Source organism: Colletotrichum aenigma (assembly GCF_013390185.1).
Source record: "Colletotrichum aenigma strain Cg56 chromosome Unknown KSG_Cg56_contig09, whole genome shotgun sequence".
Classification (NCBI taxonomy): Eukaryota; Fungi; Ascomycota; class Sordariomycetes; order Glomerellales; family Glomerellaceae; genus Colletotrichum; species Colletotrichum aenigma.
The window spans coordinates 1,820,281-1,835,925 of NW_023500915.1; the positions used below are offsets into that span (position 1 = coordinate 1,820,281).

The window sequence follows — 15,645 nt, forward strand, 5'->3', positions numbered from 1 at the left end:
TCACGGCAACGTCGGTTGACAAGAGGGGGCCCGAGTAAAGTCCCAGCATACAATTGTTCCCTCCCCTCCTCCAACCGAGAGTCAACAAAGAAAAATCGTTACTCGCACTGCAGGCACATGCAACCCCAAGTCCGCTCCGTCGGGTCTTGCCTGCCAACTTCTTGCTCGACGTCAATGAATAATAATTACCTTGATACCCGCAGTGCTTTGGAGTTGCGTGTGGGCCTGAATCAGACAGAAAACGCCACAATCAATCCAAAATCTTTGACGTGGTTGATGCGGGGTGATGTGATCCCTCGTGGTTTTGAAGGTCTTGATCACCCTTCCCTGCATGTCCAAACCAACCCACTGGGAAGGCGTGTAACCACTGGGTAAAACAGATGTGCCAGGGCAAAGCAGCAGTGGCAGCGATCGTGGTTACAACAAGGAAGTTCCGATATATTTCGAGGAAGAAAGGGCAGACGCGGGCTGAGGGCTATGGCGCCGTCCAACTTCAAGGCACCATCACGCCTTTTGCGCCGGAGCTTGGTCCAGGCTTCAGCCTCGATCGACTGACTCTGCTCAGCCAATCTGCGGCCCATGATTTGACACTATCCCGGCTGTCAGCAAACTTCATTTTGATTAGGTGTCTACCAATGATACACTACTGCAGGTGCCATATCAAGGCCGACGTCGTTTGACGTAGGTCTACCGCCAAAAAGTCTAATTCGGCATCTCGTCGCCCGGGAGTTATGACTGCCAAGTCGACTATCGACGCAGCGAAAGAGTAAGACTTCAAGGTGGTGGGGGCCTGGCTTGTGTGTTAGCCCGGTGATAATTGGAATGTCTGACAAGTTATCTCCCTGGTCACGCACTTATCGGGAGGAACGGCGGAGAGGTCTCGGACATCTAATAGGGCATGTTAGTACAAGTCGCTGGGCTTAAAAGTGGTCGCATTGTCCATTGTACTGTTTGCATGAATAGACTCTCCCTTCAGAGTTTGCGTTGGCCACAATGACTTCCCAATTGAGCGGGACAGCTTGCTCGCGTTGTGACGCGAAGCCGTTATACGTTCCACGCTGCTCCCCAGCCCCTTAGGAGCACGTTTCTTCTGAAAGCATCAAAACCGGATATTCTTCTGTGAAACCTTAGTCATCACGATTGCTCACTTTGAAAACGTTTGAAAAAGGTGATGCGACCCTCCGCAACGTGGGGAATTTTGATTGTTGATTTCGTCTCGAATCCTCTAGAATGAGCCATTGTCCAATCACTTCAATAAAGCAGCTGACAGTGCTTCTTTCGTCAGTTGACAGACTTTTCGGCCATATTATGGACTAACGACGCCTCGCCGTCTGCAAGCCACAGGGCGAAAACCCGGAGGCTGACCGGGCTTGCCTCAACCTTCGGTCTATGACTCGATCAACTCTCGTCCGTGATGCACTCCGATGACCTCCGGTGCCGGGTGCCGAAAGTCATACTTGCAGGCTGAAAAAAATAGAGACAAGCAGGCTTCCTTCGTGGATGAGCCGCACTTGTAAACGCCAAACTCCGATGTTGCGCCGGACAAGAAAACGCCGCCGGCAAGATCCCCCCTCAAGATATCGTTCTTGAAAGAAACGGCCGGAACTTCTGCCGCGCGTGGAGACCCGACGCTGTCGCAACCAAGTTGAAGAACAATATCCTTCCAGAAACGCCGTTGCTAAACTCAAATCCATGCGCCGCCTATGTCCCATGGGTATATCGCCAGATTCTCCATCCGTCGCTTGTGCAAATCGCTGAAAAGTTGAAATATGATCGAGTTGTTGTTCTTGTTGTAGTTGGTTATTCTCTCGAGCTTGTTGATTTCATCGGGCGCGGCTCCTGAGATGGCCCTGGTCCCTTGCGCTTCCGCATGCGTGGCCGATGCCTGACGACATTTTGGCATCGGAGAGCCGTCTCGGCCGAGCCTCTGAACCTCAATGCTCCGTAATGTCGAAGACCGTCAGACCCGCCTAGTAAGCGTTGCTTTTCGGCTGACAACGTTCTTTGCATCAGCTCGTCGTTGTCGTCTTCACCGAAACCCTCATCCGTTTCAAGTCGGAGGGACAGTTCAAGATTCTGGCGGTTGTCTGCTTCGATCTTTGGTAGATCCGGGTACGTGGGCACTGGTGAGGTAGGTAATGCCGTCGCTGGTGGGCGGATGTCGCATTGCGTTTTATCTGACATCATATTTCTCAGACGAGCCTCCATGGCGCGAGCGTTGTTGGGATTGTTGACGAAACGACTGTGCCATTGCCGCCTTGATCTCTTCCAATCAACAACTGGTTCATGTTCCTTGGCATCGTCCATGGAAATATCCATGTTACAGTCATTGTCCACCTCAAGAGCAACCGCCGACAACTCTGCGATGATGGATGGTGATGATCCTGACAACCGCCGGGTCGGGCGTCGAAGAAATTCGGGAAACAAAGTCTGTCTGCTGAGCTCATGAACGAGGTTGTCGATGGGCTGTGGTGGAGTTTGGTACATGCTATTACAGCTTGGCGAGACGGTTGGAGGAGCTGCAGGTGTCGTTGGTGAGTCTAGGTCCCGCGGTCGTTGTCTCGGGGATAGATGCGTCTTGGCATCCAGGTCATCAGTGACAGGACGAGCCTGCATCCCCATGGTGAAGTGGTCGAACATATTGACAGTTCGACGAGGAAGTTCTCGGGTGTCCCTTGAATGTCCCGGGGAGAGGGAGAGGAGCGAGAACAGGAGCTGAAGCTTGCTTCGGGGGCGGGCTGGTATTATGAAGGCATCCGCAAAGACGCTAAGGCCTGGGCGAGAGGCGCCGTGGCAGCCACAAAAGGCCCAGAGTAAGGACTAGGGCAGTTTAGGATGGTGAGTTCTAGGAGCAGGAATGACGTTTGCTTGGTGTTGAAGCTGAGAAGAGGAACTGGGCGGCGACGAGGTGTCCGCGGGCGAAAGCTTGTGTCATGTGGTTCTGATTGAACGTCGTTCAGATGGACGGGGAAACGGTGATACTGGGGTTGGTTGGGCCACTGTTTTTTGAATTTCGAGCTCGTCTGATTTTGGTTGATCAAAATCGAGGGATAGAGGAACCCGCAGCCGGAGGTAGTGAGATGGGAGGTGAATTGGTTTTGTAGGGGGTTTCAATTGAGGGATGGCGAAAGGGCGAGGAGAAGACGGAGGCGGCCAGGCCTTTTGGCGTAGCGTCACGTAGGATGGCAGCTAGTGTAGCTGTTTAAACTGGGCTCGAACAGGATGATGGATCTGGATTTGGACAGAGCCGACGAGAGTCGCAGAAATGCGTGGGTGTTGCGTGGGTGGGCGTAAGTGTACCGGTAATGCAGATAAATGCAGGATGCGGCATGCGGTATGGTATGTATTATGGTGGTAGTGTCCGTATTGGTAGCCAGTATCAGGCCAAGCAGTATCCGTACCGTACAGCAGGCACTACCAGATGGACTAGCGCGGCCAAGTTTCTCTGGAGACGGTGGGCGGCCTTTCGGGATTGGGGGCAGTCGAGAAGAGACAAGGAGGGTGGTTGCACAAAGACCAGACCAGGGCTGGCAGTGCGACTGAGGGAACGGCGCTACTCTGCACTCAGCGCAGCAGCCGCCGCGAGTTGCAAGAGATCCAGTGACAGAGTTGCGGTACGGTACGGTCTGTTTTTGGGGGCGGTGTCGTTTGGCGTGTGAATCAAGTGTAAGCGAGGTCTTGTGTGGGATATCGGAACACCATCTTCATACTCTCAGAGGCGGCGACAGGAGTTGACTTTGCGTTTCGTCGAGTCCCGACCGTTGGCGAAAGCTAGGCTCGTTAAAGAGGTTGAACCGAGAGAAGGCTAGGGGGTCGAGAAGTTAGAAGGAGGATCGTAATTGCTGCTCGGAATTGGAGCGTCGTCTGTCCCTTGGGCCTTGGCCTTGCTGTCCTGCCGGCAAAACCAGACCGGGTGGAGAGACCGGGATTGCAGGAATGGGACTCGACGCCGCAGACTCGAATCTCGGTACAGGGTCGAGCTTATTGTTGCGACATTGAATGGGCGATATCCGAACGAGAGTTGAGAAAGGTGGCTGTGAAAGTGCGGGCGTTGGACGTTGATGGTGGTGAACAGCACAGCCAGGCACTGAGTGAAGGATGGAAAAGCGTGCGTGCAGACGGATGGATAGGCTGGCTTGGCTGGATGTGGTGGGATGCAGGCGCTGGGGCCGATGTATCCAAAACCGTGGGAAACGGTAGGGCGCCAGTTCCCAGTGCCTTGGGTCTGACGGCCAAGTCAAAACCACCAGAGTGGCAGAGACACTTGGGAGATTGGATGACGGCTAGAGAAGGAACGAGCGCCGAAGAGCCCCCTGCGTTGATTCCACATGTGCAGACAGAACTTACTGCATAGGTAGAAATAGAAGCAAGTCGTGGCTGGCGGGGTTTAGCAACAGCCCGCGGCCTCGACGACGGCCTCCAGTCGGTTGCCGTCGTGTTCTCAGACCTCTCAATCGTATTGCTGCTCATTATCAACAGATTGAAGCAGCAGTCAAGTCAATTGCGATGTGGGACGTAAACGGAGAGCAGACGGAGGGAGGGTACTTGCTGAGCTAAGCTCAATCAAGCAGGCCAGACAGGGCAGTATCCGACCCAGGACCCTGGCTCAGCTGCGTGCTAAACGCAAGCGAATCACGGAGACCCGCTAAGGTAGACTAGCCGCAGCTCTTTCTCCCGTCCTCCACAAAGGAGCTGCGACAGTGAACTGGCAAAGACCTGGTCCAGTTCCAAGACATCCAGTGTCCTTGCTGTCGGGAATGTGGGGACTCGAACCATGACACGGCCAAATTGCTGGTTGAGATCCATCCGCATGGTACTCTGTACGGCTTAACACTTGCTTACGACATCGATATGCTTGGGGGGCGGCCGTTTCTCCTCGGTGTCTCGACGGCGACTCTGAAGTAAAGTTCAGAATGCACCTGGTAGCAGGATATAACGCATCGTGAGTTGATCTCAACAAACTCCCGATCCCGGGTTTCTGTCGCGCAGCCAAAACGCCTCGGCACACTGCCCCAGAATCCGGATTGCGGTGAATGGCCCAAAACGGTGAACACAAGCACCTCAAGTGTCGCGGCGACTCCAGCCAATCATGGACGGGCGTTTCGTCGACCTGGCCCAGTATCGCAGAGTGGGTACCGATAGCTTAGCTGCCATTCGTCACTTGCATCCCACCGTCCAGCAGCCCCCTGTTCCACCAACCACATCCTCGGTGCTCCACCGTTCGCTAGGACCCTCGATAGCACTCGTCGCAGTTGACGGACTCAGAGACGGTAGCAAGTTCTGTCACACTGTGCTCGGTACCTTGTCGTCCTCGCCCTACCTTACCTTGCCTTGGACTATCCCGTCAACGGCGAAGCTCTCTTCTCGCTCCTGCCTCACAACATCTGGTCTCCCTCAAAAGTTCTTTACCATTAGCTATCTTGGTGTATTGTGCTAATCCCGTGCAGCTAGAGCTAGATCAACTTTATCCTCCTTCACATAGCCCCGACTTCACAACCTCGTCCTCGTGAACTATTCGAACCGTTACCTATGCGACGACCAGACGTCTCTTACTCGCGTGCACACACGTCGGCCGCCCCCTTGGCATAGACGACGCTCTCCACTACCATCCCAGCCGTGCTGTCTCGAAATCGTCCAGCCCAAAGAACACCGCAGCATCGCCGTCAACCATCGACTGTGTCGCCATCGCACCGCGTCGGACGGCTACCTCAGGTGTCATGGAGGGGGTTTTCGGCGCTCAGTCGGGTCTCCATCATCGTCTGATCAGGGTGAGACGAAGCAAACAGCCGGACGCTTGGATGCATGGATTCTGAGACCGAGCCAGCTTAGCTCGACCGCTATTCATGTCAAGATCGTCCTGCACGCACACGGCCGCTCTTCGAGAATCGCTAGAACAACAGCTTGTCTCTGAGCCTTTCTCTCTCTCTCTGGCTCCGAGCAAGTATTTGCGTCCGTGTCCATACCCTTCTGTCTGTTGCCAGCTTGCACCAAACCAAGACGAACCCGGACGTGCTCCCGACAGCTGCCATCTGAGACTCGTTGCTTATTCGACCCATCGATGCAATGCACGGAAGCCCGATAGTCACCTGCAGCCTGCAACCTACTGCATGTTCTTCCTTCCGCCCACACCATCTACCGATGCTCACCCGCAGCTGGACCATCCAGCACGCAGACACGCAGATTACCATGTGGTGGCCGACGCCTTCCAGTCCGCCTCCCCGCCCCTCCAGAAGGGAGAAACACGCCATTGTTGAGACGAGGCGGCGGTTCACTTGTCGCACAAAGCTCCATCGGCAAACAAAACACCACATGGTTCAATCAAACAGTTTCCTCAGAGAGTTCCACCGCGCCAACATGCGACGATTACCACTGGAAGTACAGGGGAAACAGTCTTGTTGCACTGAATCAGTCCCAAACATATCCTCAAGTATCACATGCATTGGAACATCTGCAACCCGCCTTTTGTTCGTCCAAGGAAAAGACGTCAAGGCTCGGCAGCTTGTCTACCGAATGGACTCAGGATAGCCCTACTATTGTCGGGCTGCGAAGCTGTCTTGATTGATTTCCGCGCTGTCCTTGACTTAGCTGGCTGGCCCAGACAACGTCAGCGCACGTTATCTTCCGCAAGATATTCAGTCTGACTGGTCGGCTGGTAATACCCGGCCAGCTGGGACGCTTTTGCTGCCACAACACGATCAAAAGGAAAATGCCTGCTCAACCTGGACATGAGGTGGGATTTGACTCGCACCAAAAAGTATCGCAATCCACGCTTCCGGGACGCGTTTGGGCTAGGTGCTCTCTGGATACCCTCCAATCAATGCGCCGTCCTGACATCAGACGACACACAGGCTCCGGACCTACTCAGGGCCTATGCTGTCGCCGCAAGACTGAGGTGATGAGTCGTGACGATGGTCGCCAATACTACCAAGAAGCACGCACCACCAACAGGGCGCAAGAGTAATGTGATGGCCCAAACTACGTCATTAGAGATCGGCACAGAGAAGCAGAAGTGCCCAACCTAGATTGATCATCCAATCGACTTTCCGCGTTTGACTCGTACGCAGCCACTCAGTCTTCTGACTTTACGGATATTACTCAGACCTTTGGATGTGGGCCAACACCCCGGACAAGATCACCGAATCCGCTCTCTGCAGTGGGTTTCAATGGTCGGTGCTGGGCGGCCCAGGCCTTGGAAGAGTGGGTATTTAAAGATGAAGAGCTGGGATCCCAGGGCCCACGTTCCATTCCGAAGGGCCCCTTGTGTCCCGAGCTCGTCCGGACTCTGCGCAATTGATGCTGTATGCAACCCACTGGAACATCATCACGTCTCTGTACACATTACTCAAGAGACGACGTTGGTCTGCCACCTGCCATCGGATAAGGGCTTCGTCACCTGTCTCAATCAGGGAAGCCGGCACAGTACGGCATGCTTGGCCATCACCATCTAGGACCGGCAGTGGCCTCTCGACCTAGGGATCGAAGCCGTTCGCCATCCGCCGGGCCCCTCATCAACTTCAAACCATCACCGCATCTCCAACCACAAGACTTGCGTTGATGGATATCGAAGCTCGCTAACAAAAGTTCGCACATCCAAGGGGAACGGCCGGGAGACCCAGCGCTCCCACCAGGACAATGCTAAGCCTGCCGTGAATCATTGCGGCCACCGGTCTGCCGCCCGCCAAGGCGCGGGCTACCGGTACCTGACTGAATTACAAGTTTTCCCCTGACTTTACTGTCGAATCGCTCGCGCATATGACCTCTGCTGTCAAGTGCCGTCCCGCGGCTACTAAATTCCCATTATTGTCACCGGCTCCTTCGCGGATGAGCCCGATCTGCAAAGTCGGGGCACATTACCTCCGCACTACGCTCCCACAGTCCTCGCAGGAGAGATTGAACGGCGCTTGAGGCTCCGGGCCGATACTGTGATGGGTTTGGCTCCGGCTCAAAGGAGCCTAAATACCAATCACCCGGTCTACGCGGTGTTGAAAATCCAAATACTCGGGACCTGGCTTGCACTAAGTGCCAGGCGAGGCGCGATTTATTCCTGAACGTCCGGTTAACTCTGCTGGGCTACGCCCAAAGTCGACGGGGTTTTGCTCCTGTTGCTACGGTCGAGTTTCCTGGTGACATGAACCTATCGATAGACACCTTTGTTAGGCAAAGGGGCTGTGCCAGACCATGCCTCATGGACGTTGACGCTCTCGTCCGTAACGCAATTCGAATTTTACGGATATCCTCGTCCGTCGCCTTTTTGCATGGAAGGCGTTTCGCGGTCTGGGCTCGTCTGTGACTTCTCACGGCTTGAAGTTTATTTTGAGTTGAGCGGGGAGACCCTCTACCGTCCGAGAAGGTTCAACGCTGTCGATTTCGAACGCTGATCCTACAATCCCATCATCGGCCTCGCATCTAGTAAAGTAGCTGATGTGGGCAATATTACATCAGCCACCAGCTCAGCTCAGCTGTGTCACACATGTAATCGTATCATGATACGAATCCGACATCCTTCTAATGTCCATGATGCTGTGGCATGTTGGGTTGAACTTACCCTGAGTTTCCTCGTCCGTCTCCAGACCTGGCTATCTGGAAAGTCCATATTATGGCCTAAAATAAGCATCCAGAGCTTACCAACCGTCGTTTGGTGCGCCCGTTGTGCCCAAACGTCGTCTGACATCTCATGAACCGGGCACTACGCGTCAAGTGATGCATTCGTCTGGTGCGTGATTGATGGACGATCATGAGCTTCGAGCAAAATCGAAGGCCCACGACCAGAGGTCAAGCTTCAACCAGCCAGCTGGACGCATCAAGCAATCGTTAACGAGCGCCCGTCCTCGCTGACAGCTCATCGTTTCCAGTCCGGAAGCTGTGATGACCAGTCCTTGTTGACCCTCAGCTATGCCAACCACTGGGGAGCCATGGATATCGTGAGCCTCCACTTCTGCATGTGATGAATAATGATCAGTCAACGCCTCGAAAAGCCGCCGTGAGGGGTAACTGCAACGCCCAAGCTCGGAACAGGTCTCGCAACACCCTCCGAGTCGCGAAGGCAAATTCCGAAAACGAAGACCGTGTGTGACCCGGTTCCCGCCGCTCCACGCCCCGAACCCCGTGCCGTGTCTTAGCATGTGCCCGACCAGCCTCGGCCGGAATCTGGAATTCCCGCTGTCAAGTTCCGAAGCTACTCGGGGTTACGATTCTGGAGAGGCTTGGACGAGGCGCTTTGCTCCAGCTCTTCTGGGTCACGGTGTTCAGCCACGCCGATAGCGCTGGGGGACGCCACTCCCTCTTGGTTACTATTCAGGCAAGAAGCCTCCCGGATTTGGCGATGAGAGAAAACCGGCCACGTGACCTTGTTTCTTTTCTCTCCGAAACAGTGTTTTCTGGGAGACTAGACATTAAACAGCTCTATGTCGATGTTGGGCGTAGGCAGGAGGCTGTAACACATTGTGCGATTTGGCTGGCTTGCTGGCTCATGATAGATACGTCCAAGTTAGTCAAGTATGCTGAAAGTGATTCGATTTGCTTTGATTGCTTTTCGGAAACTTCCAGAGAGACTGTGATTCTGGCAGTTATCGCAGTATTCTGTGGAGCGCCCGGAACACGCGGCTGTGAGAGTTCGAGTATGTGCCAGACCAGAGTGACGGATGATATCCCGTCAAGCCACCTGTGGGGGTGTGCAGATATTCCTGAATATCTCACAAAGAGACGGAGAAGGAATCGGCACCGTCACATTGAGTATCTGAGAGTTGACTGTATGAATGGGCGTGCTGGTGACTATTTTTCTTCCAAGCTTTCACACGCTGATATCTGGAGATCATCAGTATTGTACGGACTTTAACACGAACAGTCGAAAGGACAAATGAAGCAGGTATAGGCGAGTCATAAGAAACATGAGACTTGCGAACTTGACACCCAGGTTTTTGCTACGCCGCGGATGATGGCCTTACAGAAGCGTGCGTGAAGTTGGGCCAGCAATCCAGTACAATTATCATGACAGTATCTCACCATGTATATGCATTAAATTTGGCCAGTCCAAATCAAAACATTCCATTGTAGAAGCATCTGGTGTTAAACACGGAGCCAAGCCTCAAAGCCTCTGCGTTGAAGCGTGAACATGTATGAAGATATCATCGGTATCACTATCTGCCCCGTAATCTCACAGGGCTATACATACTATCGTGTTCCTACTATGTATGGGTCAATTCCTGGCAGCTATCGGCTACATAGTCCAGCCTAGTCACGAAACGACATATTAGCGTTCACCAGGGTTGGTCTTTACCGGAGTGTCGGACATTTTCTTAAGCTGATTGAATGTCTCAAGCAACAATGTCATCTCAATATATGCGCCGTGGACGAAGCTTCGAAACTAAGAAGCTATTCATTCGCTAATGAAGTTTCATGTGTATTCAGGAGCACGACATAGGCTGCGAGCAAGGTCCACGACTTTTCGTTGTGAAGAATTATGCCATATGCTCTCAGCTCTGTCTGGTGCGGGTTTCTTATCTTCCCTGTCCCGTGTAAATGTCCTATTTCATACTTCAGCGCATGCGAAAGATGCTTCTAGCAGGGAGAAATGACACATGTCGAGGTCGGAAAGACGCGCACTAACGTCTAAAAAAACGCGGCCAGCCCTCGCCGTCCACGACAGCGTCACATTGGCGACGATCTTCCGTCAAACGAGCGAGCTGGTTTGATTCCCAGAGTAAATCTACTCGAAGTAGCAGAGGAGACATCGACTCGGCTCAAGGTGCGCGTGAGCTTGGAACTGGGTGACAATTATGGTTAATAAGTAGCTCTCACAGGCTGCACGAGATCTTCACTGACCAAAGAAAATTTGAAAGGCGAAAATGACCAAACGCGTAGCCCATTGGAAAATTTGCTCGTGATCCTCAAGATAGGGTTGACTTGCTGAACGACGCGGAACTCTTGCGGACGAAAGGCACTTATTCTTGGACGTCAAGTCTGTGTCTTTGCCAGTGAAGCATCAACGGTTGGGGGGTGGCTGCATTTAAGAATGAAACACGGTTCACAAACTCGGCATTCTGCGTGCGCCTGTAATACTTTCGATTGAGGGTGTCAAGGGAGGTTGCCCACAAGAACAGCACCCAGCATGTCTGATAGAGGTCTGCTGATGATGGCGAAAACAGGCAGGAATGATAGTCTTGACTACCTCTTCAACAGCGAGGGACAAATCAAAAGCAAAGATACCAAACAACACCCACAAAGCACAGGTCGAGGCTAGTGAGTAGGTCTACTCTCTCGTGGCCGCAACCCTCTCTGGTTCTCTCTCTCTCTAAATCCACCCCCACACTGAAGGAACCAGGCAGGTTAGATGATTTGAGCGGACTATCTAGAAGGTCTAGAAAGATACAGTGCCCTAGAGAAGGTAAGAGGCAGGCCTCCAGAGAGACAATATACAGGTACTATTACCAGCTAGCAGACGTTTTGGTATGTGATTCAGTGAGCCTGCGTTACTAGAGCTTGTGTATGGTTTCAAATCCTACGAGAAAAGACACAATGGAGTTTTGTAGAAGATGAGTCATGCCATCTTGTGAAGGGTCCAGACTTCCACTCGGACCCCGGGATCGAGGTCTGCGAAGCTCAACGCCAGCACCACCGGCTCTTCATGCGGAAGCGGAAACCCTAGCATATCTTGATCCCATATGTAGTATGTCCTTCCGATTCTCCCTTGAGTGTGTGGTATCTGTTTGTCGAAAGGTTCAAGTCATTTTGGAACATGCAGCTTCCCACTCTCCACTAACCCCACAGCAAGACACGTCCATCATCCTAGACTCGGAGTGGAATCATCGTCTGGCTGGACGATGGTCTAGCAGGTGTAGGAACATATGATGTCCGCCCTCGAGACACAGCGCGGTCGATGCCGCTCAGTGAGAGGAACCCTGGCCATGGCAAAAGTCTCGGACCATCCGAGAGGGGTCGATTGGACCTCCTCGGTTGTCGACCTGCCCCGAATGTAACGTGAGAATGCTAAGGAGAAGTGTTGGGGGCCCTTCATTATTGGGTTTCTCGTAGACGTATTCGAAACAGTCTCGTAGCTAGCCATGGAGGAACGAAGAACGTCATCACCTGGATCTTGTGTTTCTTGTATCACAGCATGATACTCTGCAGCCAGGCACTTTGAGTCTTCTTGCCAAGGGCTCATCTTGGCTGAGCAGCTGGAGACGCTCCAGAACACCGTCGAAACTGTTACGGTTGGGTTGAAAGAGGTCTGCAGCCGCATGGTTGATGCTGTCCCGATGCTTTGGAAGATTGCCACCCTGAGGGAGACTCTGCCTCACAGCTCACGGCCTCTGTTGCTCGCCTAGACTGGCGATGACGCATGAAGACAGTACAGAACAGACGATGGGGACTGCTTCACGCCGGATGATCTGTTTCCTCCGCTGAAGTGAGCCTCGGGAAGTTGTGGAGAGAAGACAGCATTTGCTTGATGATGGTGTTTTCCTCAAAAGTTTCTGCAGTCGCTGTAGGATTTCGAGAGAAACAACTGGCAAATACGACCTATGAGGTTTCCGATGCCCTCGTTCGATAGAGAAACGCCAGTCAGGTAGACGAGCCCTAGATTTCGTTTGCCAAAGGTATGCTTGTCATGTCGGGAGTACGACGGCGCAAGAGGAACAAGCTAAATACTCTCATCCTGTGTTTTTATGTCAAGCAAAGTAGAGGACAGTCTGCTGGAACCGCCACCCTGTGGTAACCACTGGCAATGAGCAACTCGATGAACACCAACTGGCAAAGAGGATACTATCTAGGGGCGAAGGAATGCGTCGTTACATACACAAGTGATGTTCGCAGCAGGTTGTGGAATAGTCTGGGGGACAGCTCATTGTGCTTCAGCTTCGGGATGTGGAGTATTGTACATGTTCGTCTGATATTCTTTGAGGTCCTGAGACCATGTATTTTCTATACTCATCCTTACTCTTTGCGCAACTTGGGGCTGTTAACACATTGCACACAAAAAGCCACGCTCACGCCTTTAGTGTTCACCTGATGATGGACATGAAGATTGCCCACAACACCGGAGGCCGATTCAATATTCAAGGATGTTGTGTACCATGCAAGACCAACAACAATCACTGACATTTCCCTTTTGCAGCCAAGTGGTCAACGCTAGCCTTGTAGAATGTCAGTACATATCTTCACACACTTCACAAAGAGACCAAGGAGCTCGATGATTACAGTCGATTGATAGGGTTCATAATTGGTTCTCTTTTCCTTCTATTAAAAAGCCACCGCGTAACGCCCAGCATGCTATTAGTTCAAGCCGATTACCGAAATACATTAGGTTTAAATCTACATCAGTAGGAGCGCGCAAGCCATGGCCATGACTAGAACCAGCCCCGAAACCGCAGGCCGGCCAGGCGATGCGCCAGTGACCTTACCACAGCACTCACGTGTGTACGTGACGTTGTTCAACTTCGCCTGGACCTGGAAAACGGAGCCAGGCGGGTCGCCGTAGTTGTAGTAGTCGACATTCAAGATCTTGGGCGGACGACCCCAGTCTTGCGTGCACTGCGCGCCAGCCACGCCAAGAGAACCGTTTCCGGTAGCATTGTTGGTCTCGTTGAGCAGGGACACGGCAGGGACGAGGATGGAGGCGCCAAAGATGTTGTACTCGGCGTTGAGGTTGTGGTTCATGAGGTACAGGCGGTTCTTGGCGTCTTGTTCCGCCAGGTCTGGCGGACGCTGGACAACACACGGGAATGAGCGGTCCATGGGGTCGAACGGGGTCTCCCACATTTGGGAGAACTCATCCATAAGCCAAGGATACTTCTGCTGGTCGGCGACGTAGTCGAGGAACATGACGACGCGCTTACCGCTGAGAATCATCTCACCAAGCGTTGGCCAGTCGTCGTATGCCATGGGCAGGAACGGGGCTTCGTAGGTGTATCGAGTGATTCCCGAGGCCTCGATGAACGGGACATACAACTCTGGCTTCGAATAGTTACCGTTGCCGAGCAGAATTGTGACGACGTCGTAAGGGTGGGAATCAACCCATTCGCGGACGGTCGTAAGCCAGTCGGTGATTGGGCCAACTGCGGTGCGTTAGATGGGCGTGATGAAGGAAGGTGCATCGTCAAAAACTTACCATCGAGAATATCGCAGGATGAATGACAGAAGTGCGGCTCTGTACCGTTAGTGGGCCATTGGATCTGAGCTTGCAAGAAGCGCACTCCATCGTTCAACTGAGTCGTGACATCGAGAGCTTGGTTGGAAGCAGAGTTGCCTGGGCGAACGAAGGGCGAATTGTGACAGCCGACCTCCGTGACATTGCTGTACTTCCTGTCGCAGAATTCGACGTAGTTGTTGCAGGGTGTCGTGTTGGTCGCGGTGGGGGCGGTTGAAGAAGTCTCAGAGGCGTTGCCGCTGATTGTAGCCGTCATCACAGAGGACGCGCCCGAGATGATGACGACGGACTGTCCCTCGGCGTTTGTAGTCGTCTCGGTGACATTTCCAGTAAAGGTGACGGAGCCGGTGACGGTCGTGAGCCTCTCGCCGGTGAGTGTGATTTTGGAGGTGTAGGTTTCGTAAGGTCCGGTCGGGGTTCTAGCCTGGGTTACTGGGACTGTCTTCGTTCCCGACAGGAAGGTGACATCTTTGGTATTGGTGAGAATAAAACTGCTGGTGCTGACTGCATCTTGAGCTGTAGCTGGGGTCGCAACGAGCGAGAGCAGGCCCAGGGAGAAGGCGAGTAGACGGCCGGCCATGGTGGGCGACGCAGCCTCTCGCTAGGAATGTTTGCTGGCTTAACGACTGATGGAGATGGCGATGCTGAGGTTCAAGTTCGAGATGGGTGTAAGTATTCGTGCCCTGATCGCGGCAGGACGCAGTGACCAGGTACCCCTCGAAAAGATTTGAGTTGGGCAAACGACGGGAGAACAGAAGCCAAAACGGATATCGGATGAGGAGGACGACGACGTTGGGACTGACTCGGGAGGTCGATGACGATCCTGGACACCAGACTCTTGCTAGTACGAAGCAGTAGGCAGAGCGGACCGTCTTGGAAGCAACCAAGGTAAGGAAAAATAAGGCCGAGAGATTTGCGAAACTAAACACCAAAAAGCTCGGTCGGCCATTCACGCGAGAAGATGCAGGTGCCAATGTAAGTTTGGGCGGCGCAACGGCACAGGAGGTAGCAGCAATGAGAAGGAGATTCAAAAGGTCAAAAACCAGAGGCGTGCCGCTGTCTACCTATGACATAATGTTTGTGTACTAGTTATGCAGTACTGGGCTTGGTTTCCCGGGGTGGCCCAGACATTTGGGGTGGCTAGGCCGGGGCCTGTGCTGAGCCCACCTGGGTTGGGTTGTCTGCAATGCGCTGGCGCTGGCGTTGTTGCTCCTGGTTGCTGCTGTCCACTTCAGCAGAAAAGAAGAAGAGACTGGACGGCGCTACCGCGAAAAGAAACAACCTTCGACTGGCAGCAGCCCCCATCAGGCGGGCCCAGGGGCCCAAAGAGCCCCATTTCCATTGGATGGTCCACCTCACCGGAAACTGCTGCGAGGATCGCTGGGGATTGACCTTGTCCCTGTCGCCCATCTCCGGCACTGCGCTGCATGTCCCGTATCAAGAATGGATGTATCCATAGGCACCGCGAGCAAAAAACAAACAACACAGAGCGACAATCGAAC

General features: G+C 53.3%; 1 protein-coding gene across 1 annotated transcript; it reads right to left on the bottom strand.

The window, feature by feature from the left end:
- Positions 1 to 12,460: 12,460 nt before the first annotated feature.
- On the bottom strand, positions 12,461 to 14,723 carry CGCA056_v013164 (uncharacterized protein; the record flags this gene model as incomplete). The annotated part of the gene is made up of 3 exons (XM_037328408.1): positions 12,461 to 12,573; positions 13,410 to 14,051; positions 14,105 to 14,723. The coding sequence occupies 3 exons, from the start codon at positions 14,721 to 14,723 to the stop codon at positions 12,461 to 12,463; spliced, it is 1,374 nt and encodes a 457-aa protein (XP_037172747.1).
- Positions 14,724 to 15,645: the final 922 nt, after the last annotated feature.